Raw genomic sequence first — 12,356 nt, 5'->3', positions numbered from 1 at the left:
CAACTATATACAGCAAAAAAAATGGAAAATAAACTTTTTAAAGTTCCGTATATGATAGCATCAAAACATATGCAAAGTTAGGAATAAATTGAATAAAAGGCATTTAAGACATCTTCACTCAAACTGGAAGTCACTGCAGAATGGAGTCAAAGGAAAGCAGCAGAAGTGGGGAGGTTCGCGCTCTGGGTTTTCCTGTTGGACGTTTCAGTGTCGTTGAGAAGTCCCTTCTCCTACACCGGTCTGTAGGTTCAGTACATCCCCAGTCGGATCCCTAGCAGGCTTCTCTGAAGAAATTTTAAGCAATTGTAAAACTTGTTTGGGAAGATAAGGGACTTCAGGTGGCTGAAGCAACCTGGGTGAGCGGGAGGGTCGGGGTCCCCCAGTGCTCGGTGTGAAGACTTTGAAAGCTGCTGGAGTGAGAGTGGTGTGGCCTTCGCACAGGCACACGGAGACCCGGGAGGCCGAGCGCAAAGTGTGGAGACCCTGCGGCCGTGGCCGCGACACCTCCCTGGGGACAGGACGCTTCCCCACACAAGTGCTGGGGTGGGCCTTTCCTGAGGGAGGGTGCGCCGGTGGCGGTGCCCCCGAAGGTACGCAGCACTGCTGTCCTCGGGGACGCAGGAAGGCCCCACGGGATGCTGAGAGAAGACCTTCCTCAGCGTATTTCCTCGGTCAGTTGATTGATTAATGAGAAATATCTTGGCAAAAGTTACTCAAGCCAGAGGCGACGGAAAAATACACATCAAGTAAAATGCCAGTTTACAGCTTAGTTTCTAGACTAATAGATGCTTTACTCAGAATGTCAGATTGAGTTGTCTTTTTTAATCCAATTAATGTTAAAGAAGAGAACTTAGTTAAATAACAACAGTTCCCAGAAGTAGCGGGTGAACTGCCCATTCAGAGGTCGTCGGAGCTCGTGGGACAGGCCTCACCCAGGGGCCTCTGAGCACCGTTCACCTTCCCAGGGTTGTCCAGAGGACGGGGTCCTCCCGAGGACGTCGCTTTAAGGCCCTGTCCTCGTCTCTGCGTGCGGAGCGCAGGTGGGAACAGCCGGTGACACAGTCTTCCCAGCTGTCCTGTGCCCTGGCCTTGGGGACGGTTGGTCAGAACAGTTGCCAGCTGGAGACAGAGTCCGAGTCGGTGGTCTTCCCCGGGACTGAACTCAGAAGATAGTTCTACCAGTTCCTTGGACTTCTTCATTTCATTTAAAAGCATTGTCAGGTAGGGTTTAATGAACTCAGGTTTGATCTGTTTATCTGGGAAAAGCAGTTTCACATTTTCCAGAGAAGGACAACCCCAGTCGGTCGTCGCTTTTTAAATCACACGTTCGCTGTTTAACCTCACTTTTTTTCTGGACATTTTCTCCTTTTTCATAAGCAGTTTAATGCATTAGTGTCATTGCTGTAAAACCATTTGTACAGCGTTTTGGACATTTGGTTACAATTTCTTTGCCTGCCAAGCATTTCTCAATAAAGCTACGTTTTGGCTCTGATGGTCTTCAGGGTGGAATTCACTGACCTTGAGATGACCTGTGTGTTTTCTTCATTGCATGTCTTATCTGTTGAAGTATTTACTTTATTGTGTATTAAACTGATAGCTGTTTGGCAGCAGGGTAAACTAATGTGCTCTGTGCAAAAGAGATTTTTTAAACTTACTTTGGACGTTTTTAGACTTTTATCAAAATAGAGAGAACAGCAAAGCGAAGCTCGTGGCCCAGGGGCTGGCTCCAACAGCCGCGAGCGCACACCGCCCTCTGCTCCCACCCCCCCGGGAGTCATTGCTTTAAAATAAATCCCAGGCGAATGATCATCTCGTCCACCCACAGATCAGATAAGGACCGATTTCTTTAAAAACGTAACCTCAATACCATTATCAGAGTTGGAAAAGATGAGTAATTCCTTATTTTATCAAATATCCAGTCAGTGTTCAGAATCCCTTTTGGACGGTTTGTTCAGATCAGGGCTCTGCGGGATCTGTGCTTTGCTTTGGCTTTTGCTGTGTCTCGAGGGTGCTGCTTTCCTTCTCTGGGCTCCTGTCTCGGGCTTGTCTGCTGACTGAGTTGGGCGCTTCTGCAGATGTTCTCGCTTCCAGGGTTCCCTGCTGCCTCCTCGTGGTGTCAGTCACCGCGCCGCACTGTCCTGTGTTTCCTGGGAACCCGTGGCTGGTGAGGGCCTGAGGAGCTTTAGGTCTGACTTGGCTTCACTTTCTGCCACCAGGAGGTCCAGCGCGTTTGGTTGTCTCCCTGTTTGTAACGTTAAGACGGATGCTCGCTCCAGCCTTTAAAACTTCGGCATAGACTCTTCATCTACTGGTTTTAGCCTTGTTGGTAATTGTTGCCATGATCCGTTATTTCCTGAGGGGTTACAAACCCGCGGTTGTTAGCTGAAACAAAATTAAAACTCAAGAATTCCGCAGGCTGGCTGCTCTGAAGTGCAGTTCACGTGGAAAAGGCGGGTAGTGCTTGATCCTTCTCTCTGTTTAGTTTCCAGAGCGAGCAGGTTCCCTCATGTTTTCTAAATGTGATCGACAAGGTGCTCTTTATGTTTTCATTGTCTTTATTAACCCGGGGCTTGAGCATGTTTAACGCGTTTCAGTTCGTTGTCGTGGCTGCTATGATTTAGTTATCAAGCTGTTCCCTCCCTGGCTGGGGACCCTGTCCACCCGGCCCCCGAGGCCCCCTGCTCGCTGGTGGTCCGGGCGTCACACCCACCATGTGCTCTTGCCCCAGGCATGGAGCCGGCCGTTGGGCAGGAGTGAAGAGGTGAGACAGGCGGGAGCGTCTCATCTACTCCCTGCACACCGTTCCTCGTCCTCCCTCGCGCCCCAGCTCCCCTGCAACACTCACACTCTCCTTGGGTCTCGTCCGAAGTCCGCTGTGTGATCGGACAGCAGCCCCGGGACCTGGTGGTGACTCAGGCTCCAGGAGCACCGACGGCCTGTTCCCTGACGTCCTGGGTCCTGCCAGGCGGGCGGTGACAGGCTGCGTCCCGTCTGAGCGTCCCTCTGGCCTCTTGCGTGTCTGCTCTGTCATGACGAGCCTGAGGCCCTGCGACCCCGAGGTCCTGTGGGAGGGTCCTGACCGTTCTCCTCACCCGATTCTGTCCAGTTTACAACCTGAGTCGTCTACTGAAATTGGCTTGCGCGCTACGCGACCGAGCCTCACGGGAAATGGGATGGGGGTCGCATGGGTGTTCCTTCGTTTCCGTCCCTTCTTCATCTCAGCGCTTTATTATTTCGTGTGACCTTGGCTGCCTTTGGGGGTGACGGTCTCCCTGGATTTATAGGTACCTGTCCTCAGACTGTTCTGGGTGGGAGGTTATAAAGGGCTGTGGAGGGTCTGCCTTTGGGGCCTCCGCCCTTGGCTCACCCGCTGAGTCAGCACGGAAGCACGTGAACCCACCCATTCTGGGAGAGGACGCGCTCCTGTCGAATTTGGAGGGAAAAACTAAGCCGTAGAGTGGGTTTTGTGTGATTCGTGCCCCCCGACCCGTCACAGACCCGGCTCAGAAGCGCCGTCTGTCTCCGGGCACCGGGAGGGCTCCAGAGGGGCCGCGTGCACTGAGTGAGCATCTTCTCCCAGTGACACACGGCAGAGGCCGACCCGCTCAGTGATGAGCTGTTTTGTGGCTGTTTAACCCATACATCGCAGTGGGAAACTTGCGTGTGTTTTTAGAACCACGACGTCCGGAGTGTTTCCTGGGAGTCCACAGCAGGCCTGGAGGGGCTCAGAGGCCGTAGCTGAGGACACTGGGCCAGGGCTGCTGGGGCCCGTTTGGCTGACGGAACAGGGCCTTTCCTCTCTGTCTCAGTTCATCAGCAAGTTGACGCAGGTGGGAAACCCTCCCTTGTGTGAACAGGCCAGCAGTGGCGCCCGGAGCCCGTAGGTTCTCAGTGACAGGAGCAGTACCTCAGCAAGGCAGCTGCCTGGAGGCGCCGACTCGACGCCGTGAGCGCAGCCTTCATGCTGCGCAGGAGGCCGGCTCGGGAGGTGATCTTCTTCAGGTCGCTTTCTGCTGGTGTCTCACACTGATAATCAGACGCTGAGTGGCGCCCCACGTAGATGCGTAGACGTGACCCGTTTGAAAACCAGCTCTCATTCGTGCACAGGCTGTCACTTCTGACTGCGGTGGTGTGACAGCCTGCGACTAGGGTAACGGGGACTGAGGGTCTGCGTGGAACGAGTCACTGAGCGAGTTTGTGTGATGATACATTTTACGGAACCACAGAGACGCCTTCAGCGACTTGGGGTGTGATGGAAATGAAGGGAATTAGTGCTCCTGTGTGCACGGTTGGGTTGTGTTCGTGAGAGGAGACATCGGTGTGTCTTCTTGGGCGTTTGTCTTCTTTGTGCTGTGCCTCTTTTATTCCAAGGAGAACAGGTGTGTAAATCCTTTCGTTTAAAATGAGAGCACGTGCTGCTTTGGACATGGGGCCTGTATCCAGCAAGACTGCACGTAGACTAATGCTGACAATGAAGTGTTTTTGTGGGACACCCAGTCCTGCCTTCTCTTCCAGTTGGAAAACCAGCACAGCCGCCGGAGATGAACAGGGACGTCACCTGTTTATGCATAGGAGACGCGGCACCACAATCTGGAAACAGCTAGGTGTCCGCCAGCACAGCATAGGTGCCTACGCCCCACGCGCTTGTCCTGTGAAGTCCTGGTCGTGGAGGCGAGGCCTCTTGCGCGACAGCGGGGCCGGGTGTGGGGCGTGCGAGCCCAGGCCGGGAGGTGACCCCCAGGGACGGGCCTTGACGGGAGGGGCGCGGGGGACAGAGGCCCGTGTCTCGACCTGGACGCCAGTTGCACGTGTGTGCGGCACACACATGAGGTCTCCGTACCTCCCTGCGTGTACAGTCCATGCGGCCAGTTGCCACCTCTTCCAGGCCCACGCTTTCCTGCACACGTGGCGCTTTTCCAGCTCTGGAAGCCACACAGTCCAGGTCTCCAGTAAAATGCCCTCAGACTCAGACCTCTAAACCACTGACTTCAGTGCAGAAACTCTTTCTGTTCTGTTAAATGTAAAACGTAGAGCAGTTGGTTGTACGGACCATGTTAAGATCATCAGTGCCCTCTTCCTCCCCAGGGCGGGCGGCCCTGCGGGCAGATGTGCTCGGAGGCCGGGGCCTGAGGGCCAGCCTGGCTCCAGCTCTTTCCCGGCCCTGTGCCAAGGGGGCGCCTCTGTGAGCTGAGGTCCCGGAGGGACCGCCGTGATCAGACCCCCCCCACCCACACCGGCCACGTCTGATGGACAAGGAGAATGTCCGCCCCTGTCTCAGCTGCTGGCATTTGCGGCCGGCTTCTGCCTTTAGCACAACTGAGCTTATTTAAGCCAGTAAAGTAATTTTTGTCTCCTCTTCCTCTCCCTCTCCTAGTATGTTTCTCTTGATTATAGAGCATGGAGCACATAATGTGCCTGTGTTTGTGCAGACCGTGTGTTTTACAAGTTTACATACTGTATGTTTTAATAACGTGTAAGCATGGTGACACCTGTCTCTAAATTAAGAGACTGTTTAAATTGGTGTCTGTTACAGTCGGGCACACACTCACTCATTAACGTAATGTATCGAGGGCTCCATGGCCTGCGGAGTCAGAAGGGCTGCTCCTCTGGGCAGCCTCTCCTTCACGGCCCCTGGCCGCCTCTGCACCCTCCGGGGGACGTCCGTTCCCTTAAGGGGCTCTCAGCACGTAACGGCAGCGCACTGTGTTCAGGGCCCGTGGAGGCCCGGGTGAGGCCCGCGGGCCGGTGCCTGTGACACGCCCCTCCGGTCACGGCGCGGGGATGGAAGCAGAGCCCCCGTTTCATGGTTGTTAAAGCTTATAGCACTGAAGACTGAGTATGAAACACCATTTTGCTTTGGTTCATATTGAAAATCTTACAAATTTACGAACGTACTTCATTTCAGTCCACTTTAAAATAAAAGTGTTACTGTTTAACTGTCACCTTCATGCACACTGTCACATTGTGTCGTCCCCACGACCTCGCTGGGCCGAGGTCCACTTGGCAGATTTTTCAAGTGTGAAGAATCAGGAAGGTCCATGGCTTGTTCAGAGTGGTGCAGCCTGCCTTCCACCCAGTTCCCTCTCCAGGTTGTGGCTCGGTCTTCTAACGGGAGAAGCGTGTCGGGTGGGGAGGTGGGTCAGGCCGGGCGGGTCAAGCTCTGTGTGGTCTCACACACCCTAATACTGTCGACACTTGGACTAGAAACCACCTTTCTCCTTCCCCTGCCTGGGTGCGTCAGCCAGCCGAGAGTGGCCCTCGGGCTTCACCCCAAGCTCGCACAGCATGGACGGCAGGGGCAGCGGGAGGACCGTGCAAGTGGCCACTCGCCCTCTGCAACCGGCAGAGACTCCGAGACCGGCGGGAGCATTTCAGAGAGTGGCAGTCGTGAGATTCAGTCACGTGGTAAAGGTCCCAGGAAGAATAAAGGGTTGCCTCGTTCGGGGGTAAAGAAGCCGCATGAAACCGTTGGCAGGCCCTCCAGTGATGGAAACATCAGAGGGGGCAGGGGGGTGGAAGGGAGCGCCAACGCTGAAGACAGAGCGGCGAACGAGGCATCGTCCAGAAGGCTCTCAGAGCAAAGCAGCTTAGACTTCAGGTTTTGGAGCGAGGCAGAGAAGCCCAGCCCTGTGAATGGAAGGAGCTCCTGTCCCTTACAGGTCCCTGGGGCCCGCATGCTGGGTCAGCACAGAGTGCAGGTGATGCCTGCCGGGCCCTCCGCCGCCGCAGTGCGTGCCAGCCCCGTGTTCCCTGGTCACCGTTCAGCTCCCCAGAGATGCTGGTTGGAGACACTCCTCCTTACGTAGCCGCAGCTAACCCCCGGGTCAGCTCAGCTCTCACAGCTCCGCTCTGGCTGATGTCAGTCTCACACGGTGCGTGGAGCCGTGCTCTGAGAGCGTGTGGGGCGCCCTGGCTCTGCTGCACGGTGGCAGCTCGGCCTCCAGGACGCGGGGCTGCTCCCTCTGCGAGGCACCTGTGTGTCCCCCCGTCAGCCCTGGGGCCACCACAGCCACAGGGCTCCAGGGCCATGATCAGCCTGGCTTCTCGCGGGGCGTGTATTAGTTAGGACTTAATTGAAGTCATTCTTAGGGAGGAAAAAAACTCCCGGACACTTTGCAGTGTGAAGCTGCTTAGACCTCTGCGAGACGCCGTGCAGTTGTGACGGCTCACAGCGCGGAGCAGACGCGTTTGCACGCAGCAAGCGAGTTCTGTTTTCTTGTCACTTTCACTTTCCTAACTGAAGTGACTTTCTAGTGAAAACAGGTTCCACCAAAGGATGGAATTGAAACGAATGAATTTATCAGTTAATTAAGTTAATTAAGCTTGTGCCTTTATGTCTGAAATTCAGTGTATCGGTTTTGAATGTTGAAACTGAGACTCTGTGCTCACAAAGTGTGTGAAGCCTTACGTCGTACGTGGGGTTAGTGTATTCGCAGTCTGCTCTGCACTTCAGACTTCAGCTTGGGGATGGGAGAGGCTGTGAGTCCTTTGCCCAAAGCTGCTTGTCTGTGGCGTTTATGGAGGCTAAACTCGTAGGAATAGAAATCCTTTCTTACAAATGGAAAAAAATAAGCCAGGAAATACTTTTACAGTTATTTTTGCTGCTGGTGGTGGTTTCTGTTTTTACAGGGAAAAGTTTTCCTGTTCGTGGAAGTCATATAAATTAAAGCCAAAAAAAAAAAAAAAAAAAAAAGAGAACCCTGAGAAGGAAAGCAGAAAGCTGAGGAGGTGGGGCTGCTTTCTCGTGTTCCGCCCCTAAAGGGTCTCCTTTCCCCACAGGAATTCGTTTAAAAGTCGCTCCTGTGGCAGAGGACATTTACCAATTTAGGAAGAGACATTGGTTTAAGAAAAGGAGGACTAGAACCTGGGCCTGGGCCTGAAGCCCTTTCTCTGTTCAGGGCGGTCAGGCCTTTCTGCCTGACGGTATCGATACAGTTTCTGGGTACGTTTTTTAATAGGCAGTAATTTCGGTGTTGTGTCTTCAGAGTACAATTGAATAGGTAATTTATCTGAAAAAAAATACCCCGAAGTTCTTTCATGTAGTGTTTCAGTTTGACCCAAAAAAAGTACATTGTGGGATATTTATAGTATTTTTCAATCTATTTTTATCTGTAGACGAGGACTGGTAACTGATTTAGGGCACAGGGTTAAAAACAGGAAATGTGGTTTATAAAGGAGGCAGCATCTCCAGAGTTTCCAGAGTTAGATTCTGTGGTGTCGACTGAGCGTCGTGGTTCAAAACAAGTCGGGCAGGGCGCCTGGGCCGCGTGTCTGGAGGACATGACCGGAAACGCTTCTGCTCAGGTGGTGCACAGGTGTTTCTGTAAGTGCCCGTCCTCAGATGCTGCGCAGTCGGGTGAAGTCTGCGTCTTGTGTAACTTATAGTAAATTTCCTTTGACCTCTGCATTTTGCTTAAATTTTTCTTCCAGTGTTTTAATGGAAAGTTTTGTCACCATCATAGTTGGGGAGCATTTATTCAGGTTGTTATTAATTATAGTAACGAGAGAGTCCAAGTTAAGAAAGTAAAAAGGTTTGAAGAAGCAGTTTAAATTTGAATGGCCTTTTCAGTGACAGGCTGGCAGGACCGTCGAAGCCCACAGCCCCTGATTCAGCCGATCTGCTCCTAGGAGGTGCCGTGAGTGAGCTGTGCTATGGGAGCGAGGGGCCGGCAGCCACCGCAGCGCTGCTTACAAGTAGTTCATCCTGAAGGGCCCCAGGGCTGTCGAGTGGCGGGAGAGCAAGTTACCAGAAAATGGAATGAAGTGCAATGTGAGATGAGCAGATGGATGCATAGACGGAGAGCAAGGCCCTCACGGCCGTCCCTGCCGCGGGACACGGGGCTGCCACTGAAGGGCGCAGCCTGCGACGCAGTGTGGAGCGAGGTCAGCAAGTTTAAGAAGAGAGTGTGTAGTGTGACCCTGTTTTTAGGGGAAGACTTCCCTTCAGAGGAGAAGGTCTGGAAGACTATGCCACACACTAGGGAGGAGGATGAAGCCTCGGTCGGGTCAGAAGAGCCCCTGCTCCTCTCTTTACCGCGGCGTGGAAGCCCTGGAGAGGCCCGCTGGCAGCTTGTCCAGACCCTTCATTCTAAGAAGAATCAAATCCGCCTGTATCGCACTTTCTGGTTCACAAGAAGCATTCTGCATACTTCAGAGAAAGCCGGAAGCTTCAGTGGATTAAATTAACTGACTTTCCAGCCAGAATTTGAATCCAGGCCATTCCGTGTTCCCCGCCCGCGGCCTGTTAGGGGCGCTTCCTGTGAGGTGGGCACGGGCCCCTCCCCTCAGCCATCGGGGCCCAGCCTCCGCGGCCCTCTGTCTGCCCCTTTGGGCTTCCCTGCTGCCAAACGGTGCTGTGTCGTGCACTTGCCTTCTTGGGGGTCCTTTGGAGACAGCGTAAGACTCCTGTGGGCGAGGCGGCCGTGTTTTCCTAAGCCTGGGGGTGTCCTGCTGCGGGGAGGGGCTTTGTTTGCTGCAGGCTTGTTCTTCCCCCGTCCATGGCGTGTAACAGTCAGAGGCACTCGGGAAAAATTTTACTAGTTATTCCAAATCCAAGTGTCCTCCCTGTTTGGTTAAAACAGGAAACTGACAAATAGAGCAAGAAAGGAGACTTCTTCCCCACTTTCGTGTGTGAGAAACGCGGCTCTCGTCGTTCACAGAGGTGCCCTGAGGCCTGGCACCCGCAGGAGAAGCCCACCCTGCGAGGGGCTCAGAGCCTCCTGCTCGGCAGAGATGGGCCTGACTTCTCCTGGGGACTTCCCGCCGGGCCAGCGGCGAGCTGCTCGGTGACAGTCCGGACCGACGCTGTGTGGGTGGGGACGCTTCCTGGGTCAGATATCATGACACATTGTGATCTCACACTCGGAGAGCAGAGACAGCATCGCCCGTGCTTAGAAGCTGCTCGCTCCCGCGTCTGAACAACATGGAAAGTTGTGGGGGCTTGTCTGCGAGGAGCCTTCTTGAAAACAACACACAGTGCTGCATCAGAAGCAGGTAGCATCAGCCCGCGTGCCTCGCCCATCTGCCTCCCCGAGTGTCCACGCCTCTGGGAGCCGTGGCGCCCTCAGTACTGGGCGCAGTGTGGTTTATTACTTGGAGCAAGCTGTTTGCTTAAGGATGTGGCTGGAAAAATACAGCACATTGGAGAACAAATGTATTTAGCTTCAGCAATATTCTCTCCTACTTTCTTTATTTAAATTGTGTTTTTCAAATGGATCCTGACAATTATTTCAAAAGGACTGCCTTATTTCCCTAAGTCCTGTGAGAGGGAGAGATGTGCTTCAGCAGAGAGCACCTCTTTCGCACAAACACCCAGGCATTTGCGTTTTTAGCGGACGGCTCAGGTGTCGGTCACGGATCCGACAGTGCTGCGTGTGGCCGCGCTTCCCTCCTGTGTTTGTTCACTTGTGAACCCACTTTTGAGCGAAGAGGGTAAAGTCCTAGGGGCTTAGTAGTGAGCAGAGCATACGTGGCCTTTGCCTTCTTGACTTTGTTTTTCATAAACACTGTGGAGACAAGTAGACAGGGGTCCCTGTGCTTGCGGAGTTGGCAGCGGAGCAGGGAGGTGGGTGTGAGCCAGGCGTCAGCGGCGCCATGAGGATGTGAGGGGACTGAGTGCAGCCCCGGGACACGGGGAGGCTGCAGCCAGCAAGCTGCCCCCTTGGCCACTGGCCTGCCGTCCTCTGAGAGCTGCTGCTGTTTAAGAAGTGCTGTCAGTGTTCGGGGAGGAGGCACCTTCGGTTGGAGCCACGGGAGCTCGCCTGGGGCGACCGGCGGGTCGGAACCCAGCACCAGCTTCTGCCAGCCAGGCACACCTGCTGTTCTCGCTGGCTCAGGCCGAGGCTCAGATGCCACCTGGGAGCCAGGGCGCTTCCACCACAGTGTGCGCCATCCACCGTGCTTTCCAGAACCGGTGCAGAGTGTGGCCAGAGCGCTGCACTGCTCTTGCGGCTTCCAGTGAGTCGTGTGGGGGTGTGGGTGGGTGTGCACACACGCGCGGCCCTCCCTCTGGGCCATACACACACGCTCGCCTGTCCGTAGGTCGCTGGTGGCCCTCCGGAGAGCGGCACCCGCTGTGGGCAACAGGCACAGCCAGTGCTCTGTCCAGACTCGCGCACTGAGTTTCAGGGACGAGTTGGTGTGTCTTCCTGGTGGTCGTGCCTCTTGCTTGTCCGTTTACGTCGTTGCTCAGGAGGTGGCCCCAAGGCCCACGGACCCCCGGAGACTGCCGCTGGGTGCGCGGCCTCGGTGGGGTCACGTCTGCCTTGCTCACGTGTGGCCCTTGGCATCCGTCTCCGCCGTGCTGATGAGCCGGTCGCGTGGACGGCAGGTCCTCCCCAGCGCCGCTGCCGTTCAGCCATGACTTTGCGGAGCGGAGTCCCCTCCTGTGGTGACGAGGAGTTCTCAACTGTGCAATCCATTCTGGGATCGAGGGCTCGTCCGCTCGAACTTGCTTTACAGAATCAGGAGAGATGTTCAAAAGTTCCTCCCAGAAACAACTTTTAAGATCAAAGTAGTCATTTCTACGTAATAATTTGACTTCCCCGTTTGGAAGTGAGATGCTCTCGTAGGCATTTAGCATGTGTTTTATACACTTTGGAAGATACCCTTCCCCTGGTTTTTGTCCGGCGGGGGGCGGGGGGAGGGCGTGTGTGTATGTGTGCGTGTGCGTTCAGGGATGTGAAGAAACGAAGACAGTTTTAAATTTCAGTGTTGAAGCAGACCCCTGAGCAGGTACGAAGGACAGAAGCAGCAGCAGAAGTGGGAAAGCAGTGACGGGAACTCCTAAGCAGGTTGCCCTCTTCTGCCACATGCACGAGACTGGCCCTTGGCCCCTGGGGTCTCGGGGGGAGGCAGCCGTGTGCTGTGGCTTTGTTGCTCCCGGGGGCTCCAGTGCAGTCTGCTCACCGCCTCCCCGTCTGCTTCCAGGTGTCAGGAACTACCTGAAGGAGGCCGTGGTCAGCATCATCGCCGTGCACGCAGAGGTAGGTCGCGAGAGCGTCCCCTGGGCCTCGGGCACTGGGAGGAAGGGGGCAGATCTGGTGGCTCCTCTGGTCCTTCCCTCCAGAGTGTATCTCAGGTATGAACAACCCCTTCCATGCCCGAAGGTGTGTGTTCTTACTGTGAGAGTTCTCCTCTGAAATTGAGTATTTTTTCTCTTAATTAAGCCAGACTCGGTAATATTTGAAAGATAAAGAGAAGTGAGGTTGAAAGGATGCATTTCCCCAACTTGGAAAGCTCTCTGCCCTCCTGAGGCACAGCGTCAGTGTCAGTCTCACAGCCACGTGGCCTCTCAGAGACGCAGGCCGGGGGTAGCAGGGCTCCCTGGACCTTGGCCCCCCCCAGCCTGCCCTCAT

The 12,356-nt window shown here is 54.6% G+C and overlaps 1 protein-coding gene across 9 annotated transcripts in view; it reads left to right on the top strand.

Annotated features, from left to right (window-relative positions):
* The window catches only part of EXOC2 (exocyst complex component 2), a 142,848-nt gene that overhangs the window by 99,671 nt on the left and 30,821 nt on the right, over positions 1–12,356 (top strand). For all 9 annotated transcript variants that reach the window (XR_012500855.1, XR_012500856.1, XR_012500853.1 and 6 more), the window contains one exon: positions 11,929–11,984. Coding sequence is in view for 3 of the 9 variants with exons in the window: in XM_074347970.1 (XP_074204071.1) it covers positions 11,929–11,984 (56 nt within the window). In the remaining 6 variants the exon portion in view is untranslated. The remainder of the gene's footprint in view (positions 1–11,928; positions 11,985–12,356) is intronic.

Source organism: Camelus bactrianus, chromosome 20 (genome assembly GCF_048773025.1).
Source record: "Camelus bactrianus isolate YW-2024 breed Bactrian camel chromosome 20, ASM4877302v1, whole genome shotgun sequence".
Classification (NCBI taxonomy): domain Eukaryota; kingdom Metazoa; phylum Chordata; class Mammalia; order Artiodactyla; family Camelidae; genus Camelus; species Camelus bactrianus.
Note: the sequence above shows the minus strand (reverse complement) of the source record. Positions and strands in the feature narration are given on the sequence as shown.